General features: G+C 36.2%; 1 protein-coding gene across 6 annotated transcripts in view; it reads right to left on the reverse strand.

The window, feature by feature from the left end:
* Nucleotides 1-26819, reverse strand: part of Usp9x (ubiquitin specific peptidase 9 X-linked) — a 136033-nt gene that overhangs the window by 67208 nt on the left and 42006 nt on the right. For all 6 annotated transcript variants that reach the window (XM_085838266.1, XM_085838268.1, XM_085838267.1 and 3 more), the window contains 9 exons: nt 18763-19016; nt 12280-12425; nt 9829-9908; nt 7126-7238; nt 5683-5901; nt 2980-3095; nt 2251-2502; nt 2038-2176; nt 78-230 (listed from right to left, as the gene is read on the reverse strand). In XM_085838266.1, coding sequence (XP_085694392.1) covers nt 78-230; nt 2038-2176; nt 2251-2502; nt 2980-3095; nt 5683-5901; nt 7126-7238; nt 9829-9908; nt 12280-12425; nt 18763-18858 — 1314 coding nt within the window. In that variant the 5' untranslated portion in view covers nt 18859-19016. The remainder of the gene's footprint in view (nt 1-77; nt 231-2037; nt 2177-2250; nt 2503-2979; nt 3096-5682; nt 5902-7125; nt 7239-9828; nt 9909-12279; nt 12426-18762; nt 19017-26819) is intronic.

Here is a 26819-nt window from a genome sequence, read left to right on the forward strand (position 1 = left end):
AGTCAAACATTATTGACAATTTCAGGAAGTTTCTAGAAGAATTTCCAGAAGCATTTAAGAGGTTTCAAGAGCCTTACCTGTGCTGCCCAGATATTATCAAGATCTTGCAAGGTCAGAGCTTTTTCTTTTATGACAAAACGAAGAATCTTTTCTAGTTTCTCTACATACTGTGGCTGATGAAGGCTATCTCGTAAAACTATGGATAAAATATTGTTCTGCTGTATCCATTCCTAAAGGTAATTTAAAAACCAGGTTTCAAAACAAAATAAAACACGAAGACCTTTTTAAAGTACTAAAATATAAAGAATACATAGAAATCCAAAAGCATATGTACAAGATAATATGCAAGAATGCATTGTATTCATAAAAATTACTTTAAAATTTTATAGTAAGCTCTTTTCTCCTGAAACGGCATTTTGCTATGTAGCATAGGCTAGTCTTAAGTTTGTGATCTTCAAAATGCCTCCATATCCATCCCAAGTGCTAGAATTAAAGCTGGGAACTATCATATCTGACAAAGTAATTTATTGGGGAATAAATATCTCCATAAATTATAAACACTGAAATCATCAAAAAGATATTGTACATTCCAGCATTTAACTCATAAAAATATTATTTAAATGCAACAATCACTTAAGGTTTAAGAAGAATGGGCAGAGGGCCATTTTTGGTATTTGGTTCCTTAAACTAATTCTGCCCCACAATGGTTTTCTTTAACCTATTAAAAGATACTTTTTAAAAGACTTTGATTTATTAATTGACTGCCATGTACTGGATGCTATTGTTGCTTGCATCTTTGAAATCTAAGTAAGAGATACATTTTCTTAGCACAGTAAACACGTTTGCAGAGACTGGCACTAGAATTTGAATAAAAGTCTTATACTTCCATTGTTTGTTTCTGTAATACTGTGCTAGACTAAGTCATCTTGACTATCATTTATCTAACTTCAAGAGCAATAAAGTAGGACTCATGAATTTTTTTTAAAAAGATTATCCAGTATTCAACTTTCTTAGAATAAAGGTAGGTGGGCCCAAAATGTGCTATAAATATGAATCTTTTTAGCTAATTGAAGTTTAAAACTTCCCAACTTGTTAAAGAAACTTTTCTAAAATATAACAAATATATAGCAACGTCAAACTATCATAACATTTTTTATACATTTAATGATATTTTCTATTTGCTTTAGGATGGGTCACACAGCTAAGGGACCAGCATTCTCAATGAAGACAGACACATGACGTACACAAAACTAGACATCTACCACCTGACCTCCTAACCCAGGGACTGGTTTAAATATCCTGTATATTTTTCTTTTTGCGGTCAACTAAACCAAAGGCCTCACTCAATGAGCTAGCTATACTTGTAATTGCTTCATATTTTCTTTTAAAATCACATTCTAATCATTTCCCCTACTAACAGAAGAGATTCTTGGAAGTAAAGATATTGGTTTGCTACAGATGGCTCGTGATTGCCACATATGTACTCAAATATCATCAGTTTCATAATTAGTAACTTATTAGAGCAGTCATACATAAAATATATACAGGAAATAAACAATTTTCTAAGTATTTAATGCCAAAATGATACAAAATTACACACTTTAAAAACAAATTCTCAAAATCAAGATAAAAAGTAGCTCTTATTCTAATATATATTTTGAGACAGGGGCTCAATATGTAACCCTGGCTGGCCTTAAACATGTAGCCAATATCCCTGCTTTTGCATTGCTAAGATTCCAGTTGTGCCCTACATACCCTCTTGTGTATTTTGTACTTTTAAGCCATCAACTGGAATTGGTCATATGTACATGCCCCTTCTTCAATATGTTTCAAATACTATCAAACTTGTAATAATTACATTCAACAATAAATTTACCAAAGATATACCCAGCGACCAAATAAATATGCTACTTTAAAATTTCAAGATTAACAAAGCTGTAAATTAACCAAAACATCCAAATTTCAACTTTAATTTAGAATGCTAGCATTACTAATTTTACTGACAGCCATTCTAGACATAAGTGTTTGTTTACTCACAGCCATCCTCTCTGCTGTAAGCCACTCTTCATCCTCAGAACTGCCATGCCGATGGGTATAGTATGACACACTAGAAATCACCTTATTAACCTCATTCAGTGCATTCATCTTTCCATTGAAGGAAGAAATTTGCAACAATCTGTAAGAGAAATTCAGTTGTAAATTGATTCTAAAAATTCATGTAAGTAATTATTTCCAAGATGAGTAACTTACCTAAGTATCATTTTTAACCTAAATATTTCTAAGTTTTTTACAGTTTCTTCTTGTCCAGGAACCCGTGAAGCTAAATTCTTCAATGATTTAATAATCATTGAAAGAGCATCATTTTTGGCTTCATTCTTTGCTTCTTTCTTCAGCTCTTCATCAGTTAAGTTTTCTAAAAACTGTGGAACCATTTCTATTATTGGAAGAAAGTACTTTTTCACCGTGTGAAGAGTAAGAAACTCATAGCACTGTCCAAATGGTCTGAAATAAGAAAAGAAAACCCCTGTAAATACTTGACTTCTTAACATCAACTTAGTAAATTCTCATAGTACATGTATTTTTTTTTCCAAGACAGGGTTTCTCTGTGTAGCCCTGGCTGTCCTGGAATTCACTTTGTAGACCAGGCTGGCCTCGAACTCAGAAATCCACCTGCCTCTGCCTCCCGAGTGACATTTATAATTTTTAAAAGATATTCTGTGTCTATGTATTTACATTTGGATTAGGTATAGGCAGATAGATGCCCTCAGAAGCCAGAGATGCTGGATTCTCCTAGAGCTGGTGTTAAAGACAGTTTTGAGCTACCTGCCATAGGTACAGGGAATAAAACTCAAGTCATCTGAAAGAACAGCCACTTAAGCACTGAGCCATCTCTCCAGGTCCAATTACTCCATTTCTGAATTGACCCAAAATAAAAACAGAAATAACATATTTAACATGTGACTTTAAAATGTTACATACTTAATAAGGGCTGCAATTATCTGAACGTTTAATGCTGATCCATTAATAAAACGATCGTGCAGTATCTGGAATCCATTTAAAGTGCCAAATTTGTTGAGGAGATCCACTAGCCAACCCTGCAATACAATTAACAAGTTTACTTTCTTGGCATTTAGGATAAACAAAGTACTATTTTGACTGATATATTAAAGCCAATTAATGTTAAGTCATTCTTGAAAAGGCTTCAAAACAATCAGAGTAAGCAATAAATAGTAAGCATGAATTAAAGGAACAAACATACTGCTCATATCAGTATTACTTGTTAGACTATGTTTGTCTCAGCTATCTAACTTTTAGAGTATATGGCTTTCCTAAATACCTAAAAACACTTATATGAAAAACAATTTAAAAAGTTAAAAAGACCTTAAGTAATAGATCAAAGAAAATCTTTGAAGTGTAACAACTTCTGAGACAATTTCTTATTGTAGTTTATAAGTATTTAAATTTTCCACATAAATAATCTTGAAGCCTAAAAGTGAATTGTCATACTAACTCGTATGTTGCAGGAATTAAACATCTGTCTACCATGAGCAAAGGCATAGGTTTGATAAACTACTTGCATTGCAGGACAAACAAAAAGAAAAAAAATAAAACAAATTATAATGTGGACTATGTGGTAGTACTAACCAGACTGGATGCTATGAATACATTTAGTTCCCATTTTATCATTTTTTAAATCAACTTTGCAATTGAAAAAACTTAAAATTAATTAAAAGAATTAAATATATCTGAAAGTTATAGTATTAAGACAACCCTTTTTATACCTTGCCACCTATAAAAGCCCATGTTTTAAAAGACAGTGAGGGGAAAGACAATTTTTTTTATTATGCTCTAAGCAAAAATAATACCTATAGCTATTTTTAAAAGGGTGGCTGATGAATAAAAGGTTTTAATGTTAATATTTATTTTGTTTTGGCTTGAGACAGGGTTTCACTGTATAGCCTTGGCTGTCTTAGATCTTGCTCTGTAGACCAGGAAGCCTCAAACCTCACAGAGATCCACAACCTGGCTGTGCCTCACCATGCCCAGCATATTTTTTTTAAACACCAAATACAAAAATATGTAATCATAGGAATATAAGTTCTAAGTTCTCTAAGAAATCTACACTACAAAATTTAGTATGCTTACTATTTTCCTACATTTTACTTTGCTCTTAGAAGGCCATTGCTAAGTCATTAAACTCTCTCTCTCTCTCTTTTTATGTGTGAGTGTCTGCATGCATTTGCATCATTTGCATGCCTGGTGCCCAGAGACTGTAAGAGAGCTTTGGATCCCCTAGGACTGAAATTAAGGACGATTGTGAGCTAACATATGGGTGTTGTCAACTGAATCCACTTCTTCTAAAAGAGCAGCAAGTGCTCTTAAACCACTGAGCCATCTCTTTTGCCCTAAGCCCAAAGCTTACAGATCTCTTTTGGGATTACTTGTATTTAAAAAAGAAAAGGAAAAAAAAAGGACATGTTTTATGTAATATATTTTTAAAATTTTCTTCACTAAGATGCTGAGCATGGTAGCATATGCATCTATCTATTCTAGCACTTGGAAGGCAGAGCCAGGCGAATCTCTGCAAGTTTAGGGCCAGTTTAGACTATGAGTTCCAGGATAGCCAAGACTACACAGAGAAACCTTGTCTTGGTAACTAGAGTAAGACTAGTTATAGTTTATGTTGGAATAGGTGTGACCTGGTTGGAATGGGTGTGTAACTGTGGGTGTGGGTATAAGATCCTCACCCTATTTGCCTGGAAGTCAGTCTTCCACTAGCAGCCTTTGGATGAAGACATAGAACTCTCAGCTCCTCCTGCGCCATGCCTGCCTGGATAGTGCCATGCTCCCACCTTGATGGTAATGGACTGAACCTCTGAACCTGTAAGCCAGCCCCAATTAAATGTTATCCTTTATAAGACTTGCCTTGGTCATGGTGTCTGTTCACAGCAGTAAAACTCTAACTAAAACAGCATGTATCTGTTGTTTTTTTTTAAATTTAATTTAAATTTTTTGGGGGGGGGGTTCGAAACAGGGTTTTTCCGTATAGCCCTGGCTGTCCTGGAATGCACTCTGTAGACCAGGCTGGCCTCGAACTCAGAAATCCACCTGCCTCTGCCTCCCAAGTGCTGGGATTAAGGCGTGCACCACCACTGCCCAGCGCATGTATCTATTTTGAAGTTTAAAAAAACTTAGAATATATAAAATCATCATGGCCTTATTGATTCACACCTGAGGTTTTTAATGAGTCATAATGTCCTTCTCAATTATTATTACTATTATTGAAATGTTATATTAATCGAACTATGACTATCTTCAGATTGACTAAAAGATAACAGGAATTAAGTATAGTTAATTAACATGGAGAAAAATGTTAAGAAGCCATAAGCACTGAACTAAAATGCTATGACTATGCAAAAAGGCTCCTAGTGCTATATTATATATAATACTCAAAAAATACTTGGTTGTCAGATGTCAATTATTACTACACAGAAAAACTAAATAGTAGTACAAACAATAAAATATAGCTGTGGTATAAAATAAAGAATTCAAACTATAATGCAGAACGTCTTTTTGAGTATAATTAAACCAGTGTTAAGCCATGTTACTAGGAGACTAATATTAAAGTTCTGTGGTAGAACAAACTATCATAATATTTAAATTTGAAAATAATTGACATACTTTTGGTGATCGAGGGTCTGGAGAACGAGCAAAGAGTTCATCTTCAGGCAACTGAACACTTGAGGACACTGACTCACAGGGACGTGTACCATTGTAGATATGGAATTTGCAATGAGGATTTAAGGCCATGGCAAGAAGTTCCAGAAGTGGAAACCAGTCTTGGGCTAACTTAGCCACACATAGCTCCACCAGGCGATGAGTATTGTTAATAATACATCTCTATTATATATGAGAGAAAGGTGATTAAGAATACGAAAACATTGCAATTTCAAGCAGATATAACCCTAATTACTGTTAATATTAAATGAGCTCCTTATTTTTATACTGATAGATAATAGTTGATTTACTAGTACTAGGACCAAATTAATTTGCTTTCAAAAAGCTACTTGCTTAAAAATGAAGTAGGTTCTAAGAGTTGTCAAATTCTGCTGTTATCTTCAGACAAGATACAAATTCCCATTTTTCTAAAATTGAAATAATGTATCAGTTACCCCAGATAGAAGACTACATTGCCAAGCTCTAAATCTAAGAAATTATGTTAAACCAGATTGTGGAACTTTTACCCCATAGTTGCAATTGAAAAACCCATTCAGACCACAAAACGTCACCTGTTTCTGGCTATTTGCATACATAGAAACAGGTTTGTATCATTACAGCATATTAGTCCAAAACCAACTTCTTTTCACTATTGAAGTAAACTCTGATTTCATCCTACAAATAACTATTACTGATTGTTTTTGTCTCTTTGAAATTAGGGACCTGAAATCACTTTAAGTAGTCTTTACTTTAAAAGGACCAACTGTAAACTGAATCAAGGCTATAGAACTCTCTCTATAGAACAGTAGTAGCTCATGATTCAAACACTTAGGAGTTCTAGGTGCCCAAATTAAAATAGACATGTGAGTTCATTTCTCATTACTTCTATAACACTGACCTTTCTGGTGCCCCCAAATCTGTGTTTTATTTTCTCCTTCTTGGGCATTTTGCCTTTAATACATAAAATAGCAGCATATTTTATAATCGATAGTACCAGGTTTTCAATAAAATGTGGTGACCTGCCTAAGGTCACAAGGCACTGAAGAACCAGGGAGAACCAGTTTCTTTTTTAGCCCTGGCTGCCCTGGAATTCACTTTGTAGACCAGGCTGGCCTCGAACTCAGAAATCCACCTGCCTCTGCCTCCCAAGTGCTGGGATTAAAGGTGTGCACCATCACTGCCCAGCCTAAATCATGTATTTTTAACTCTAAAATCTCATGTTAATTTTAAGTGTCCATGCTGCCTCCAAAGAGATGAATTAATATGAAATTACTTTAAAAGTTATAATTTTATACTCATACACACACACACACACACACACACACACACACACACACACACACTTGTTCTTCCCATCCAAAGGATCACTATATAATCTGCTTTTTAAAAGTCAAATGGAAAACTCACATGAATTTCAAACTTCCAGCCACTCACTGCTTCATCTGTAAGGATTTTTGTGAATGAGATAGTTAGCCCATCTCGGAAAAATCGCTGACATGCTTCACTTTTAACATCAAGGCCTAAGAAAGGGGAGAAAAAAAGAATTATGCTCAACTATATGATGAAAGCCATAAGTAATCAGAAACCAGAATGCATAACAAGCTAGCAGTTGCAGAGCACATCTGGGAAAAAAAATGCTCACAGTGAAATAACACTATTGTTATTTCAAAGTTTCTGTATCTCAGAAAAGAAATTTAACTCAGAATTACTGTTTAAAGAAAAATTTAAGTATGTGTGTATGTTATGACCTGAGTTTATACCATGCTGAATGCAGGTGCTTAGGAGATGGTATTACCAGTGGTTGTGGGCCACCAGTCATGGGTTCTAGGAACCAAACCTGGGTTTCTTCTCCAAGAGCAGCAAGCATCCATAAATGAACTGCATGGATATTTCTTCAGCCCTCCCACCCTAAATAAAATTTTAAAATAATTATGAAAAAGTACATTTAATGTGATAATATTAACAGTAAGTCAGGACTGGGGATATAGCTCATTGCGAAGGCAGCTAAACATGTACAAGATCTTAGGTATAATCATCAATGAAGTAAAAATGAATAAAAAATTAACTGAAAATACTACAAATTATGACACTGTATCTTAAACCCAAAATGATGGTCAGTAACATGTGACAGAGACTCTAAGTATTTTATACCATTTTGTTCTGAAAATAAGCCTTAAATTTTACATTTCATAATTATTTTTTGAAATATTAGTTTGCAAACTATGTGCTTAGCAGACATTCATATTCTTACTATTCTCCAAATGACCAAGTAAGTACGATGAATCATTTTGTCTTCTTTTATTTTACTATCTACACAAATCTTTCTTCTTCCAAGCCAAGAACCTATTTTATCTTTTTTTAAAGATGCATTATTTATGTGTGTTCATGCATGCATATATAGAAAGATGGGTGCTAAGGAGTTCATATGGAAGTCAAAGGACAACTGTGAAGTCAGTTTATTCCTTCCACCTGTAAGTGGATTCCTGGGGTAGAATTCAGATCATCGGGATATCTTACCAACCCTACACTTTTTTATATCCTTGTTTCATCTCATCTGATTTTAAGAAAGACGACAGAACAACCTGCCATCAAATACAAAGAATGTCTTTAACATCTCAATTTGTACAAAAAATATTTTATTGTAATCATACAATATGGGTGATATTTAAATTGAGCTTTATCTAAAATAAACTGGTGCCAAAAATAATTATGAGCAAGATATACAAGCCACTGAAGGTCAATGTAATTAATACATTTCAATGTCACTAAAATACCAGGTTTTTATTACACAGTTAATGTTTAGACTATAACTAGCAATGTTCATTTAAATAGTGGAAAACAACAATCATCTGAATAACTTATTTTATAGCTTTTCAAGACTGATAGACAAAGAAGGAATAACTAATGTGAGTAAAAGTCCCCTTTCCAGGAAATGCCAGGAACCCAAGCAAGGTACTATAAAGACAATTTTTAAAGCAATTTATATTAGTTATTGTCAAAATTAATATCTTGCTGGGCAGTGGTGGCACACGCCTTTAATCCCAGCACTTGAGAGGCAGAGGCAGGCAGATTTCTGAGTTCGAGGCCAGCCTGGTCTACAGAGTGAGTTCCAGGACAGCCAGGGCTACATAGAAAAACCCTGTCTCAAAAAAAAAAAAAAAAAAAAAAAAAAAAAAAAAAAACCCAAAACAATTCCAGTGCCTTAAAAACTGAGCACCATGGATAACCATAGTCCTCTACTAAGAGAATTCTACAGCACCAGAAATAGATGAGAATAATCTAATAAAATTGCTCAATTTCAACATTAACCTTACTTCTGGACAACTGAGTATCAGATTCCTTTTATTGCGTTTTTATTATTTCTTTTAAACACAGAACCACTTTTACAAGTCTTTTTTTCTTTTAGAGAAAAAAAAAATCACATATTTTATATTTTTTAAATGCTAATTTTATTTTTTTAAAAAAACCCACATTACTGGACTAGCCATATGGCTCAGCCTATAAAAACAGTTTGCTCCCATGGACCTACAGGGTGGATGAAAAAGAATCAACTGTTGCAAGTTCTTGATTGTGTATGTATCCCAACCCCCAACCACAATGAATATATAAACTGAAAAAAAAAATCAACAAAATAGTCATCTTCATTCAAAGAATGAAGAGTCATGCACCTTTGCTTCAGTTAAGCTTAAGTAATTTATAGGTTTACATGTGACTCGTCTCAAGATCAGAAATCCCTTAGGATATTCACCATCCCCTTCCCACTTCTGCAAGCTACTTAAACCTGACTGATATTTGTACTATATATCACATACAGAGTATTTAATTGTAAAACCTTTTGTGTGTATTATGGAATTCCCATAAGAGTAATGTTTTAAATCATTGAGTGATTGCAAATCTAAACAATGGACTCTTTAGAAATATGAATTCATATACATTTTATGTCTAGCACTCCCGAGCTCACATTCTTTTAAAAAGGACAATCCTCTATTTGTAAGCTTACTATATACTTATTTAAAACACTGTGTTTTAACAGGAAAATGAAGTTTTCAAGAATAAAGTGAAAATATATCTAGTTGCACGCATTTAGAAAAGCATGATACCGAGACATACCTTTCTTACTAAGATCAATAGCAGCTTCTAAAAGCACTTCTAATTCCCCTTTCGGCAAAACTGGAACAACCCATCGAGGCCTAGGAGTTAATAAAATAAAGAGACTTAATGGTTATGCACTAAATAAAAGAGGTACTATAGTTAGTTACTAGTTACAATTATTTTTTTCACTATGAAAATATTAACTAAAATAGCATTACATAGGAAAACATTGGTACTGGCTAAAGTTTTTACAATTATCATCTGTTGTCTCTACAAGCAGACTTTTAAAAAATAATATAAACTCCTATAATAAAATATCACAGAAGCCTATTAGGAAAACTTCACAGGAAAGAGTTTTCAGGATTCAGATTAAAGAGGCCTTGAACTTCCTCACAAAGAAAAAAACCTTCAGGAGGCGGACTGATTTATGCTTGATAATCTATCCACTTTTTCTAATAACATATTAGAAACAAATAACTACCCAGTATTTATTTTTAAACATCCTTTGTCTTTTTTTTCCATCAAGAACTGTTTTCACGCAGCCTAGTATCTAATTGCATATTTTACCAACCATCAGACAAAACTGAAATATAACAATGCAACTTTGTTATGTCATCTGAGAACAATCAAGGATCATTTTAAATACATACTTTCAATAGTTCATTGCATGTGATTACTATATACAGGCTGCTAGTAGCAGCATAAATGTTCCTTTGAAAATGAGTCAAATGGAAGAATATTTCCTGCAAGTTAAAACAAGTTGCAAAATTATAGTAAGATTTTGTATGTGTAGAAAAAGCAATACATACATGATAGAAAACAGAAATATAATATGAAAAATGTACTCCTGATTATTAAAAAAAAACTTTTGGAATATGTGAAAAGGGTAATAAAGCTACGGGTTAGAGAAATTAATCTATTTTATTTATTATACAACATAGTTCTATACTTAGTAATGCACCCTTATTACTAAGAAAATCAGATATTTGTTTGTTTGCATGTTTTTTGTTTTGGGTTTTTTTGTTTTGTTTTGTTTTTCAAGACAGGGTTTCTCTGTGTAGCCCTGGCTATCCAGGAACTCACTTTGTAGACCAGGCTGGCCTCAGAAATCCGCCTGCCTCTGCCTCCCGGGTGCTGGGATTAAAGGCGTGCGCCACCACCGCCAGGCTGTTTGCATGTTTTTTTTTTTCTAGACCAAGTCTCACTATATGGTTCTAGCTGTCCTAGAATTCACTATGTAAACCAGACTAGCCTTGAACTCAGAAATCTGCCTACCTCTACCCTCTAAGGGTTGAGATTAACAGTGTAGGACCCTACAACCAACTCAGTTTTATTTTAATGAAAGGATTTTTATTTCCTTGGGCATGTATTTAATAGTTTTGACTTTAAATAAAAATACACCAAAAAGTTTAGCAAAGTACCTGTAAGAAATTGTATTTTCGGGCTGGTGAGATGGCTCAGTGGGTAAGAGCACCCGACTGCTCTTATGAAGGTCCAGAGTTCAAATCCCAGCAACCACATGGTGGCTCACAACCATCCATAACGAGATCTGGCGCCCTCTTCTGGAGTGTCTGAAGACAGCTACAGTGTACTTACATATAATAAATAAATCTTAAAAAAAAAAAAGTTTCTCTCAAAAAAAAAAAAAAAAGCCGGGCGTGGTGGTGCACGCCTTTAATCCCAGCACTCGGGAGGCAGAGGCAGGCGGATTTCTGAGTTCGAGGCCAGCCTGGTCTACAAAGTGAGTTCCAGGACAGCCAGAGCTATACAGAGAAACCCTGTCTCGAAAAAAAAAAAAAAAAAAAAAACAAAAAAAAAAAAAGAAATTGTATTTTCATTATTTTTTAAAAATATTCTCATTTTTAATTAATTTATTTTATATGTATGGGTGCTGAGACCAGAAGAGGCCACCAGACTCCCGGGTTTGGAATTACAGGTTAAGAGGCCATGCAGGTGCCAGGAATTGAAAGTGTTCTTAATAGCTGAGCCATCTCTCCAGTGCCCAGTTTTTTGAGTGGCCCTTGTTGAACTCACACTGCCCGGTAAGGACAATGCTCAGCTGGGGTTTTTTGATATGTTCTTCTCATTTCTTTACAACCTTTTCTTACTCTGCAGAATATCATGAAGGACAGTCTAAGAAACTCCTTATGATCTGGTTTGTTTCAGGGCTACCCTAAAGTTATTAAAGTCAGTCAAGAGCATGTCAATTGTAAAGAAATTTCATCAACTTTTAAAAAGGAAGACTAAATAACTAGTTGTTCTTTGGAACAAACAGCTAAGGCTATAAGAGCATGTTCTTGCTCCTTTTTATTAGACCCATCATGAACCATGGGTTGTAAAGTACTTGGCAGTGACTATAATGGGAAAATTAAGGCAACAGTTCCTCTTCACTGTCATTATGTTACCCACCACACATAATGCTATAATAAAAACAAACAAGCCTTGGTTTTAGAAATGAAACCAACTGACCTGTTGATCATATCATCTAACTTTGCCAAGTCAGTGTGTGGAAATGCAGGTTCCTCATCTTCAATCTGTGGAGGAGCATCACCTTGACCTTGCTCATCAGGAGGAGTTGCAGGGGAATTTTCATTGGACGAATCAGGTGATGAAGTCTTGATTAACAAAATAACATTATAGATGTAAGTTTCTATTAACACACATACACAAACACTAACATATTAGCATTATTTTTTTAAAATTCTACAAAGACATCATTGAAAGCATATGATTTCAATGATATGTTCTCCTTTCAAAGTTTATGCTGAATTTCCAAGACAGACTAACAACCTAATAGTGAGCTTTTATACTTAAAATGGAGACTACTACACTTCCCAAACAGCTAAGTTGCCAGGCAAAGAATTCAAGTGCTAGAAACCCCATACAAAAAAGCTATCTGCAGTATGTAACTTTAGAAGCCTGTTTTATTTTAAACAACAAAACACTTTGCCTTGTGTATTCATATTCTTACACAAAACACAGACAAAAACAACTGTAAGCATATATAACACCACACCAACAAATAAAACACCAGTAATGACATTGTAATAACCCCCGTTACTTTTTTATGAGCTAAATAAAAACTGGCCATGCATGCATAAATTTTCAATAAAACTGGAACTGTATCTGTCAATTATCCATTCAATATCTATTTAAAGATTTATTTTATGTATATGAGTACACTGTCACTTGAAGAAGTATAGCAAAATTCGAGGCTTTTGGGCCCAGGCTTGGGAGTGTAGCCTTTGTGGCTTAGTACTCCAGGTGCTGGTCATAAAACAGATAGCGACATTCCTCCACCTACCCGCTTCCTGGGTTCAATTCAAAGAATGGCACCCTGACCATTACTGGAACCTACAATGCAAATGTGCTATCTTTAGGGGCTCTTAGATTGTTAGGGGCTCTTAGAAACTGTCTTGAGAGATAACCTGACACTTGTGACTTTATACTTCTTTGTGACTCTTAACTGGTATTTTTGGTATTTTCCAACAACGCCCTCCCCACCTCCATGAGTTGTGGTTTCTTCCTTTAAATACCCCCTTACTCAGCTACTCGGGGCGCCATGTTCCTCTACCCCTGCGTGGTGTATGACCATGGGCCCGAGAGCGCTCTTGATTAAAAATCCTCTTGCAATTTGCAGCAAGATCGTTTCTTGTGTGTGATTTGGGGTGTCGCCTCTCCTGAGTCAGAACGTGGGGGAGTCCTCACGTTGTGGATCTTTCATTTGGTGCATTGGCCGGGAAACGCGACCACCCCTCACACCCAAGAACCGACTTGGAGGTATGGGGATCCCCTCTTGTGTGTGTGCCGGCCGGTGTCTCTGTTTTGAGTGTCTGTTTTCTGAAATGAACACTGGAACATGTGCTAGTTGTGTTGGGCTGTTTGTGTCTTGTCCTATGTTTCTGAAGCATGGCGAAGTCTGAGTTTGGATCCATCTGAGTTTATTGAATTTGTGCCTTGGTTTTCGGGTTGCGAGATCGTGGGTTCAAGTCCCACCTCGTGCCTTGGTTTTACACCTGGCAGAGTGAGGGTCTCCCTTCGGGGGTCTTTCATTTGGGGGCTCGTCCCGGGATTTGTGCGACCACCCAGGGGTCCTAGACCCACTTGGAGGTAAGATTCTCTGTGTAGTCTCTGTGTTGATTTCTGTGTTCTGTTCGGTGCGATCGCAGTTTCGGTTTTGCGGACGCTCAGTAGTGAGACTGCGCTCCAGGAAGGAGAGTGGGGTGGGTAAGGGTAGACGTATCCAGGTGCCCACCGTCCGTTCACCCTGGGAGACGTCCTGGGAGGACAGGGGGAGGACCAGGGACGCCTGGTGGACCCCTGCGGTAGTCAAGAGATAGTTTTTCTCCTTGACAATCTGTGTCAGCATCCTAACTCTAGGCCGGCTGACTCTGGTCGACACGAAGTCGACGTCGGTTTTGGTTTCTTTTTTCCTTTGTGTTTGTGTCTGCTTGTGTGGTGTGTATTGTCGAGCTCGAAATGGGACAGATGGTGACAACTCCTTTGACTTTGACTCTTGATCACTGGACTGAAGTAAGGACTAGGGCCCACAATCTGTCAGTGGATGTCAAGAAGAGCAAGAGAGAATTAAATAAACAGTATTAATTGGTCTTTGGAGCCCTGCACCTGTAGTTAAGAATCTAGTGTGGCTGGAGAAGCCCTGCTAGGAGCTGATTATAAACGCTGCTCTTATAGGGACCAGCAGCTTCTAAAGTTCTCTGGTAAGGGAACAAATGGCTGTTTTTCCTACAAAAATCTCTGTGTTTGTAAAAATTGAATTCATCAGGTGACAAGGTGCTCCTCTCTTGAAATTACAGCTAGAAAAATTAAGAATTTTGTTTGGTTTAAATGAGCAAATGTATACGGCCATTTCATTTTTGTTTCTAAATAGTTTCAAAAGTATAAATATGTTTTAATTCTTATCCTAGAAACCAGATTTATAACATATATTGGCGGCTACACCTTCTTGTGTTTGTGTGCAGGAACGGACAGCCAAACTTTGTAGCAAGTAATGTTTTTAGAGTTCATAAAAAAAAAAAATAGGGGCTGGTGAGGTGGCTCAGTGGATAAGAGCACCCGACTGCTCTTCCGAAGGTCCAGAGTTCTAATCCCAGCAACCACATGGTGGCTCACAACCATCCATAACGAGATCTGGCGCCCTCTTCTGGAGTGTCTGAAGACAGCTACAGTGTACTTACATATAATAAATAAATAAATAAATAAATCTTTAAAAAAAATAGATTGTTTAAAATTTGGTTTTGCTTCTCAAAATTGTGGTTGTATGAAGCCTCCTGAGTGGCCTAGTCCACAACCTTCCCCTTATCCACAGCCTCAACCCCAGCCGCCGAGGGAACCCCAAACCCCTCGGGGTGTGAGAGGCGGACCGCTGTGGGTACATGGAGCTGCAGAGCACAGAGTCCGGGCGGGCGGACTCTGGTGGACCCGCCCAAACTTTAACCCTTCAGTACTGGTCATTTTCCTCTGCTGGTATTTACAACTGGAAAACTAACCACCCCCTTTCTCAGGATCCCCCAAAATCACCCACAAGATCTTGCTTTCACACTGTCTTCAGACACACAAGTGGGCATCAGATCCCATTATGGTAGTGAGCCACCATGTAGTTGCTGAGAATTGAACTCAGGACCTCTGGAAGAGCAGTCTTAACCGCTGAGCCATCTCTCCAGCCCCATCATTCAGTATCTTAAGTATTCAAATTCTTCAGCATTACATAAATTAAAGTTAAATAAAGCATTGTCAAGTATAAATCTTCTTGTAGAAAACAATTTTTAAGAATACTAGAAATATAACAACAGTATAGAAAATTTCTTTTAAAGCTATTGGCACACATTGCCAAATTATAATCCAGAGCCTTCTCAGATACCGCATCTGAGGAATATTCATCCCACTTGTTACTGGTTTTTATGTCTTATGACTTAGAGTTGCTTCTACAGCTACAGATTTTAAAGTTAAAATTTTTATTAAGAAATTCCCTTTATGGGCCTCAGCAAGATGGCTGAGTAAGGAAGGCACTCGCTGCTGAGCCTATTGCCTTGTATTAAACACCCAGAACACACACACAGTGCAGAGAACTGACTCGATTGAGTTATTTTTTTCTAACTTCCCTTTAAGTAAATATATGTAAAGCTTATGAGAAACTGAGACCTGAGCTGGAGGGATTGATTACTCAGCAGTTAAGAGAGTGTACTGTTGTTCCAGAGAACAGAGTCCAATTCCTGGGACTAGGACAAGGCAGTTCAGTTCACAAGCACCTTTCATACCAGCTCCAGGGAGATCTTACACCTACTTCTGTATGCACCTGCACTTATATGCACACACCCATAGATACACACACACAAACACATATTTAAAAATAATGAAAAGAAAACAACTAAAAGCTGCATAGTGAGAGAACGTGTTTCAAAATGAGTATTATGTTAACAACTGGGATTTTTTTTTTTCACTGAAAGTCCTGCAAAGCCATAAACATTGCAAAAGAGGTTAGAATCCATGCACAATGCAGGTAATAAAGCAGAAACTACTAGCTCCTGGTTTAAAAATAATCATTAGTATCCAACAGCCCTTTGACTATACTTTATAGCCCCAAGTTCTCTGACCATTTTATGTCTTAAAAATGAGAACTGTAAAAGAAAATGAATTAACAAAGTTGCCACATTTGGATGAGAGTATCGGGCTTGCTCATTTCTCTCAACTGGGAGAGGAAGGGGAGTCAGAAAGGGAAAAAAGTCTTTTCTATAAGAGTAATGACAGAATTGATAACATGTAATAACTGAATGGCAAGAAACTACCACCAAGCCACAGATAAAAGTAATCCACAATAACACTTTTGCTTTAAAATTTACCCAAACACTACAAAAATGTGTACCTCTGTAAGCAGCATGTCTGTTACTAGTGCATATACAATTTCAATTAGTTTACGGATAACACCACTGTAGGAGTTACATTATCACAAATCTTATTACTCTTTGTGTTATTCAATTTAATTCTTCAAAGTATAAAACTGTGTATATCAGAAAAGGCTGAAATGAATTTCAGGAGAGGAAAACAAGAAAATCAAATCCAAGCCGGGTGGTGGTGGCTCAAGCCTTTAATCCCAGCACTCAGGAAGCAAAAGAAGGTGGATCTCTGTGAGTTTAAGGCCAGACTGGTCTACAGAGCTAGTTCAAGGACAGTCAAGGCTATACAGTGAGATCCTGTCTCAAACAAACAAGAAACCCAAAAAACAAAAAGAAGTAAAAAAGGAAGAAGGAAAGAATGGAAGGAAGGAAACCAAATCCAAAGACAGTAAAGAACAAGCAGATGAGAGTAAAAGCATGCTGTATGCTTATGGGGCTGCTTTAGCCAAGTCCCAGAAGCTTTTTTTGAGGGGGCATTAAATTGGTAAAACCCCTAGAAAAGACTAATTAGGAGAGAAATACAAATACAAATTAGCAGTACCAGAGATGAAGAAAGAAAAGACACACTGCCACAAGCCGCCAAGACTTAAAAAAAAAAGAATGGAAACAATATTACAGGATCTGGGGTGAGGAGCAGCTCTGAGTTACAGCACACACTTAGCATATGCAAGGAAGTTCCATCCCTGCACCCAACAGCACAAACGGTATTGTAAACAACTGCATCTAAATAAAGTTGGCACTCTAGATGAAGTGCACAAAACTGACCAAAAGACTAAAAACAAACAAGAAAAAAAAATCTCTTAAAAAAAAAAAAAAGATGGATCTAAGCTGGGCATAATGGCATACATCTTTAATGCCAGCACTTGAGAGGCAGAGGCAGGAAAATCTCTGTAAGCTCAATGCCAACTTGGTCTACATAGTGAGTTCCAAGACAGCTAGAGCTACATAGAGTTCCTGTCTCAGAAAAACAAAAACAAAAGACTGATCTATTTTGAAAACTTGCTTACAAAAATCAAGGTTTTTTAACTAGTAAAATCTTCCTACTAAAATCTTCTAATGGGGGAACAGGAATCAGAACTAGAAACCTTATGTAAATTGAACGATAATACAATATTGCCTCAAGAGCTTTAGGACAAGCAAATACTGACACCAGTATCTATGCCAAGATACTTTTATTATTATTAAATTATTTATTCACTTTACAATGCAACATCAGCCCTTCCTCTCCTTCCAGTACCTCCTCACATAAGTCTCCCCTGCCCCATTTCCCTTAGAAGGGAAAGCCTCACTCTGGGTGTTAACCCCCATCTTTCCATTCCCCCTTATTTTTTTAAAAAAAGATTTATTTATTTATTATATGTAAGTACACTGTAGCTGTCTTCAGACACTCCAGAAGAGGGCGCTAGATCTCGTTACGGATGGTTGTGAGCCACCATGTGGTTGCTGGGATTTGAACTCTGGACCTTCGGAAGAGCAATCGGGTGCTCTTACCCACTGAGCCATCTCACCAGCCCCATCCATTCCCCCTTATTTTACTTGATCCTTAAACAATGCTATTAAGTTCCATTACTGGTATCACTATCATATAAACGAAGAAACAGGATTAGAGATTATATAATTTACCTGGTCATAAAGCTAGTATGGTGAAAAGGTGAAATTTAAACACCAGTAATAATAATGCTTCAGTACATACTCATATTTTAGATTGACAATTAATGATTTTATGTATATGGCATACAAAATAGAATTATAATTTACTTGGTCCCATAGGCTACACTAAATTATACAATGGTTTCTCCCAGGATTGATACCAAGCTTAATTCATTCCTTTTATTGAAGACTGATAATGTAAGAATGTAAGACATCTGAAGAAAATCAGAAAACAATGTTGATGTTAAGCACCTAAGTATTTTGCTACTAAAAACCTGCATTTACTACTTTATGATTACTTGGCAATTCTATCACATTTCCTTACTTAGCACTCAAGAATTAAGGAAACATAGCAATGTGGCTTTAACTTGTATCTTTAATTTCTTACCTGATTCTGTTGGAGGGGGGGCTGAGACTGTCCATCAGGGGCTTGGCCCTGGTTGTCATTCCCTCCAACTGGAGAGCCACGAGTCGTGGCTGTCATACTCGACACAGGGCAGATCTTTGCAATTTTGTCTGCTTATGTAGTTGTCTTAAGAAAAGAAATTATAGTCCACTTATAGGAGATAAAGTACCAGCATTTGTCAGTCGTAAAAGGTTCCAATTCAAGAATAAAACATCTTGCAGAGACCATTGCATAACCTGCAAGTAAAAGAGAAAAGAGAATGTTTTATTTTAGATATAGCAAGCATAAACTAAAAACCTATTCAAGTTTAGTATCATCAGCAGTGAATCAAGTCAAGAAAGCATGACTATGTAAGTGACAGGTAAAAAGTGAAAAGCTGAAGCTTCACTGCTATATTCAACTTAAATAATGTACTGTAGCCATTATACCACAAAACCCATACCAGTTTAGCTGTATCAAGTAATTTCAATTTTCTTCTGGAACTAACTTCAAGGCAAGTGTATCAAGAAGTTAGCTGCTACTTGGTTAATTAAATCATAGAATGGGGCAAACTGACCTTAACTGGCAAATGCCTTAAGTATATTGCAAAATCATCTCTACTGAGGACATTAAGCATAACTGACTTGTAATGTTTAAGACACATTACTCATCTAACAAAGACAGCACAAGTTCTCCAACACACACAGGTACACTCACAACACAGACTGACACACACATTCCTAAAGAGAAAAAAAAACAAGCAAACCTATCAACACCTAGACCTTGAATTTCACATTCCATAATTGTAAGAAATCTACACTCTTATTATTTACATCCCATCCTTATTCCCAAACGAAAGACCTCAAACCCCATCACAACTTTTGGAGGGAATTTTTCTTTGTAAAGAGTAAACTGTATAACCTACTCCTCCAATACAACTGAATTCATCAAATAACTGTAGCTTTCTATTTTTGGTAAGATTTTCATTACAAGCACTTCTGGAAGACTGCAGAAGACTGGGCTCTTTTGTTCCAACTAGGCCCTATTTATGGGGCAAAGTTCTACTTCAAGGGTAGCAAGCCAAGAGTACTACAGTCCTAATAGCTCTTAAATCAATTTATCCACAGGTTCAAGATCCCAAGGCAGAAGATGGGCTAAAAGTCACAGTGTGCTGCCTCCACACAGCTGTTTGCTAAAGAAGTAGGGGCTTCAACTATAAGAGAACCCAGCTGCAGTCTGATTCTTCAGTTCTGAAGAGGTATAAAGGTTCCACCGGGGGGAAAGTTAAAACAAAAAAATCTAAGTTCTTTTATAGTAAACTGGCTTTATTTCAATTAAGATTCTGGTAGCTCCATAAAAGCCAATAAAAACCACCCAGCTTAGTTTACCAAAAGAACCAGAGAAATAGAGCTGCAAACAACCATCCCGGGTCAAAAACAAAGCCCCAAGAACCAGCACAAAGGATTATCCCTGGAAAATGAGAACTTAAATGGATCAGGAACCAGACTGGGTAATTTTATAACCCAAAGCATTATGTAAAACAATAGAGCAATCAGTAGGTAATTAGTAAAAGCTAATATTTGAGTGGAAGAGTGGGCAGGCAAAGACAAGACACATACACTGCTTATTGGAACACGCACCAGAGACGGCAGAGATTCCAAAAATGACAGGAAAGATTAAAATTGTTCAGCTAGTTATTACATAAATAAACCAAACAAACAAAGCCCTAGATGTGGCGGGGCAAGTAAAAAAAAAATCATTGCCCAATGTACTACATTGTATGAAGGGTCCATTTTTACATTAGAAATTAAAATACATGAAAACAAACAGGAAAAAGAAAAAAGTAAGAAAGAACAAAAAACAAACAAAAAAAAAATTTAAAAAAAAAGAAAAGAAAAAAAACAGGAATGTGTGGTCCACCTACAGGGGAAAATAAAACCTTCAGAGTCCAGATGCCCAACTCAGCAAGGCTTCAAAACAGCTCTTTTATGTATCTTCAAAAAATTAAAGGAAAGCATGATACTAGAAAAGGAAAATGTGATTCTATCCTTTAAAGGTGGACTGTCGATAAAGATATAAAAAGGACAATGTAAAGCAAAACCCAAGAGCCAAGTCAAAGGTCTGGACTTGAAAAGTATAAATAAAATTAAAAATTCACTACAGTCAGCAAATTTACAGTGTTAGATAGCAATCTGAAAAGCTCTAAGAGCAAAAAACAAAACAAACAAAAAACAAAAGACAAAAACAAAACAAACAAACCCCCCAAACCCCATGAACAGATTATCAGAGCAATGTGTGTCACACATCAACATGGGGTAATGAAAAAGAAAAGATCTGCCAGGCAGTGGTGGCACACGCCTTTAATCCCAGCATTCGGCAGGCAGATTTCTGAGTTTGAGGCCAGCCTGGTCTACAGAGTAAGTTCCAGGACAGCCAGGGCTACACAGAGAAACCCTGTCTCGAAAAAAACAACAACAACAAAAAAAAAAAAAAAAAAAAAAAGAAAAGATCTGTGATGAAATTATGTAAAGATCCAGACCAAGAAATTTCTATAATCAAACCAACACCTTGAAACAGAAAATTTTGGTATGAAAATATTATTTTGTCTACTCTTCACTGATTTAAAGCATAAAAGGCAAATTTCAACAGTCTAGGATTTGGCAATGGATTTTCCTAATAGCATGAGCAACAAAGGAACAGACAAACCAAATTTAACTAAAATTACAAACTTTGAGGGAAGGCTTGGGTTGTAGCACAATGGGAGAATGTAAGCACTGTATGGGCACTAAGCTCAATCTCTAGCACCAAAAGTAAAAATTAAAGAGCCAGCCAAATGCCTAAGCTTTAATGAAGATAAGAAGAATGGGGAGAAATTAGAACCCCTGTGTGTTGCTTTTAAAGAAAGGTAATTTTACCAAGAATGGTGGCACATACATTTAATCCCAGCACTCTGGGGACAGAGACAGGCAGATCTCTCAGCTTGAGGCTAGCCTACTTTACAAAGTTCCAGGCTAGCAATGGCTAGCTTGTGTAGTAAGACTGTTTCAAAAAAGATTTTTATAAGCTGTGACATGCAAGAAAATTAGTGTATTATTTTATGAAATAAAATATGAAATAAGCCAGTTAGAATAGGATAAAAAAATGCCATATGATTCCATTTATGAGGTACCTAGTTGTCAAATTCATAAAGCATAATTGTGGTTGTTGCCAGCCTTCCTCAATCATACTATTTTGTAGCCATAAGTTTATTGTCCCACATTCTTCTTGGCTTTGTCTAGCCACATGCTCTAAGAATTTTTTTCTTGCAGTTTTACCTAATTTTTATATGTACTTTAACCTCATATTCTAACTCAGTAACTTCAACCCTTCTAAACACCCCTTCCCTTCTATTATGTTACCTTTAAAGGGTCTTATACTGACTGTCAGGAATTGAGGACATTTTCTGTTTGTGTTAGTTCTGTTGTTGTTTTGGTTTTTTGAGACATAAAGAATTTTTTCTCTGTAGCCCTGACTGTCCTGGAACTGGCTTTGCAGACTAGGCTGGCATTCAACTCATAAATCCACCCACCTCTTGCCTCTCAAGTGCTAGAACTAAAGGCATATGTCACTACATCTATTAGAACTTTTAACTGTTACTAATTATAAAGTAAGACACCTTTGGGTAGCCAAACTGCTCTTAATTTCACTGTTTCTCATGAGTCCCATTATTTTTCCAAGGCTGATTTTGTAGAACATAGGTGGTTGTTCTTCCAGCAATACATAGTGCAATATAACAGGATCACAAGTTCAATTTCCAAGTATCATCTTGCTCTCTCCAGGTGGCTAACACCCCCAGAGATTATTAGAAAACTTTAATGAGAGGATGTACAAGTGCCAGGAACATGCAGAAGGGACCCAGGAAATATATTTTCCCAAAATGCTGATTAGATTATTACTCACTCTTGCTAATTCTTATTTTTGAACCTTCAAAGGCTCCTTAAGAATATGATCCCTAGACTGGCTGGGGGTGGGGGTGGGGATCTCCAAATTATATACATTATCAAGATTTTCTGATTTTGATATACATTGCCACAATTACTATGGATGATTTGTGAAATACACAATTTCAACATCTTCATATAACACAACTGTTAATATTATGTTACATTAGCTCAAAACTCTACTATAATTAATAGTTACATTGTCCTTTGTGAAAACTGAATTTCAAGTTAAAAAAAAGTTACCCTTTGCAATATAATTCATAGTGTCCTAATATTCCTATCAGAGTTTGTCCTGACTCTTAAAAAAATTAATAGCAGGGAAATTAAAGAAGCCAGTAACAAGATGACATCAAAATTATGCAGTTCTACACAACTAATTATCTGTTGAATGAAAAGAAAATACAAACAAACCACACTTTGAGGTACAAATGTATTTTTCCCATTTATTAGAGAAATGAGTTAGTGATAAGTATCCAATTGTGGTTCTAATTCACTTGATTACACACACACACACACACACACACACACACACACACACACGCTAGGTTTCTATCAATGCTAAGCTGGCTCAAGTTGGCTAATTCTGGTTCTACATTTAGAGAATCTTTTAATTACTCCCTATTATAAATATTGCTTAGGGAATCTGGGCGTGGTAACACACCCCTTTAATTAAAGCACTCAGGAGGCAGAGGTAGATTGCTGAGTTCGGGGCCAGCTGGGTCTATAAAACAAGTTCCAGAACAGCCAGTGCTACATAGAGAAACATTAAACAAATGTCATTTAAATATATCCAGAAACAAAATTAAAAATTAAACTTATTTATAGTTATATAAAACCAAACAACAACAACAACAAACTATATATATAGTAACTAAGTCCAAACAAACCTATTAATATAACATAACAGATTTGGAAGTCGTTGTGACTGCTAGGTTTGAATACCAAAACCATCAGATGCCATGTGGAACAGCTTTCTTACTTCTACTTCAATTACTACATCACTCTGTACACGTTATGCTATGATATCATTTGCTCCTGGCACCAACATACCATTCAAATTTGCCTGCTATTCTTATCCCAGAATCAACAGATTAAAGACTTATTTTTTAAAAGGTAAACTTTTGTTTTATGAAAACCACACAAAACAAATACATAGAAAGCCACAACTTTATAGGGATTTGGGGAGGGATGGCTCAAAGAAAATTTAGGATTTGGAAATAACCAAATGAAATTGCCTACACATATTCTTCCCCCCAGACATATTAACATTGCAACACTCCTTGCTGCCATAGAAAATTTTCATACCATCAAAATGCTATTTCACCTCGTCATTGGTTTATTAATTACAGTTCTGCTTCCTGAAACATACATAACACAAAGTTAAATTCACCACTATCTACCTTAATAGTTTTCTTTAAAAAAAAAAAAAAAGAAACAAACAAAAAAAACCACCCCAGATTTATTTATAGTTCGGGGTCTATTTACAACAAAATGGTATATATTTACCTAAAATTTATTAAATCCTTGCAAAGGGTACAAGAGTACAATAAACATTATCAGCCAACATTCATGAGAAATGTTGATTTAAACCATTAAGACATAAATCATGTATCAAGCAATAAACCCTTCTGTAACATGTATTACCTACCCTACTCTCGAAATGACTGCGTAAGATGAACTCAAAGCTACTAGCTAACAGACTTTGTTTTTCCAGACAGGGTTTCTCTGTGTAGCCTTAGCTGTCCTGGAACTCAAGAGATCTACCTATCTCTGCCTCCCAAGTGCTGGATTAAAGGTGCCTTCACCACTGTTAAGCTGTCAAAACACTTTAAAAGTAACTAATTGAACAGAATGACTGATTCAGAACCAAGACTTTGTTCAATATACATCTTAATCAAGGCAGATAGATCATTAATAACTATCTTTATGTATATCTTTTTGCCTGAACCCAGACTGGTTAAGTAACAGATGTAGAAGAATAAAGGACATGACAAAGGAAACTAAACAATTTCAAAATGTTTCCCATTAATGACATTATCTCACTGTATTATTCAAAAGTCATAATACAAATCACTTTATCTGAACTGTACAATTGAATGGGTCTTTCTATATTTAGAGTTGCACAATTACAATTACAGAATATTTTTATGACCCACAAGAGAAAAACCATACCAAAGCTAAGGGAGTAGAGCTCAGTAGCACATAGTATGCAAGAAGCCCTGGACCAGCACCAGAAAGAAACCATACTCCCCATTAAGCAGCCACTCCCCACTCCCTACAGCCTCCCTTAATCTACTTTCTGCAACTGGTTTCTTTCATTTCAGAATGCTTTCAAAGTTCACGAAAGTTGAAGCATATACCAGTACTTTGCTTTTTATTGCTAATATTCCACTGTATAGTATATATATTCACCATATGAGGACATTTGACCTTTTTGGTTGGTTTTTGTTTTTCAAGACAGGATTTCTCTTGTGCAGCCCCAGCTGTCCGGAAACCCACTCTGTAGACCAGGCTGGCCTCAAACTCAGCCCAAGTGCTGGGATTAAAGGTGTGTACCACCATGCCAGGCTCTGTGCCAACATTTATATTAGTTAAAAAAAAAATCACTGAAATCAGAGTGTCCACCAACAGAAGAATGGATAAATTAAATGATACATCGATGGATAATAATCAATAAAAAATTAAATGATCAATGTATCAATGTTTAATTTATCCATTAACGATGTGCACATAACTGTAGTAGAAAGGTCAAAATATGTTTTGGAGTAATAAGGGAACCATCTAGACTACTACTAAAAATGTTCTATATAATAACCTGATTGGTGACTATACAGGTAAATTATCAGTTAAAAAATAAAGTTTTATAGTAGATTAGATGCCACTCTAAAGATCTAAACTTTGTCGATAGCAGTCTAGTAAGTAACTGATTCTCCAAGCAGGGCCTGGGGGTTCCCTGGCATCTATGAGATCCTCTATTTCCTAGAGATCACAAGTTTTTTTCTTAGTTAGATATCACTTGTCACAAAATATTACACCCAGCTGTCTTTCAGAGATGTAAAAATTATAAACCACCAGTGTTCTTGAGAATTCTCATTTTGGGAAAGTCTTTTTTTCATAAAAACATTTACACTGATCGGCAATGAGTTATTCTTACTTTTTATTATTTCTATGCATGCACACATAGATACCTATGGAGGTCAGAGGGTGATTGATCTGCTAGAACAGGAGAGTTATACCTGGTTGTGAGACACCCAATACAATCTTTGAAAATTGTTAGGCTAAGAAAAAAAAATATATAAGCCTTCTAGCACTTGAGAGGTAGAGGCAGTTAGATCTCTGTGAGTTCAAAGCCAACCTAGACCACAGAGAAAGTGGTCCAGGATAGCCAGAGCTACACAGAGAAACAAAGAAACAAAAACCCAAAACAAAAGCAAACAAAAAAAAAAAAAAAAGGAAAAGAGAGAGAGAGAGAGAGAGAGAGAGCAATAAAAACCAATAAGCTTGTTTGGCTAGCTCCCTTTAAAAAGTAATCAAGGTGGGCTATCACTGTTTTCTCTGAATTCATGCTGAACAAAAAACACTGCTAGTGCATTTACCTATGCACTCATCTTCTACTTCTACTCAGAAAAACTTATTTCCCCTTAAATATTATTTTTTTTTCTTAGCAGGCTACCAATCTTAAGCTACATTAATGTTCTTGAAGCTTAAGCTAGACTTCAGATGAAAGAAAACTTCAAGTTTGGGGCTAGGGACATACCTCAGTAATAGGACGCTTGCCTAGAATGTATGACCTATGAGTTTAATCCTTGGCACCACAAAACAGCAATGATTATTCAATCATGGCTTATGTTGTTCTGTCAAAAATTTTACATCTACACTTCCAAATCTATGGTCCCTAAATTCACACTGCAAGCTACTGGCCAACTACAATTAGCCCATAAGAATGTGGATTTTGTAAAGCTCTCCAGACTCCATGTAGGTATAGAAACAGGCTAAGGAAATATTCAAGCTCTAGCATCCCTCTGTTCTTCAAGCACTTTGTCAATCCCACTTTTGTTGTACCCTTTCCATTTTCTTTTA

This window comes from Mus caroli, unplaced genomic scaffold, assembly GCF_978045245.1.
Source record: "Mus caroli unplaced genomic scaffold, Mus_caroli_1 scaffold_5, whole genome shotgun sequence".
NCBI classification, from domain to species: Eukaryota; Metazoa; Chordata; class Mammalia; order Rodentia; family Muridae; genus Mus; species Mus caroli.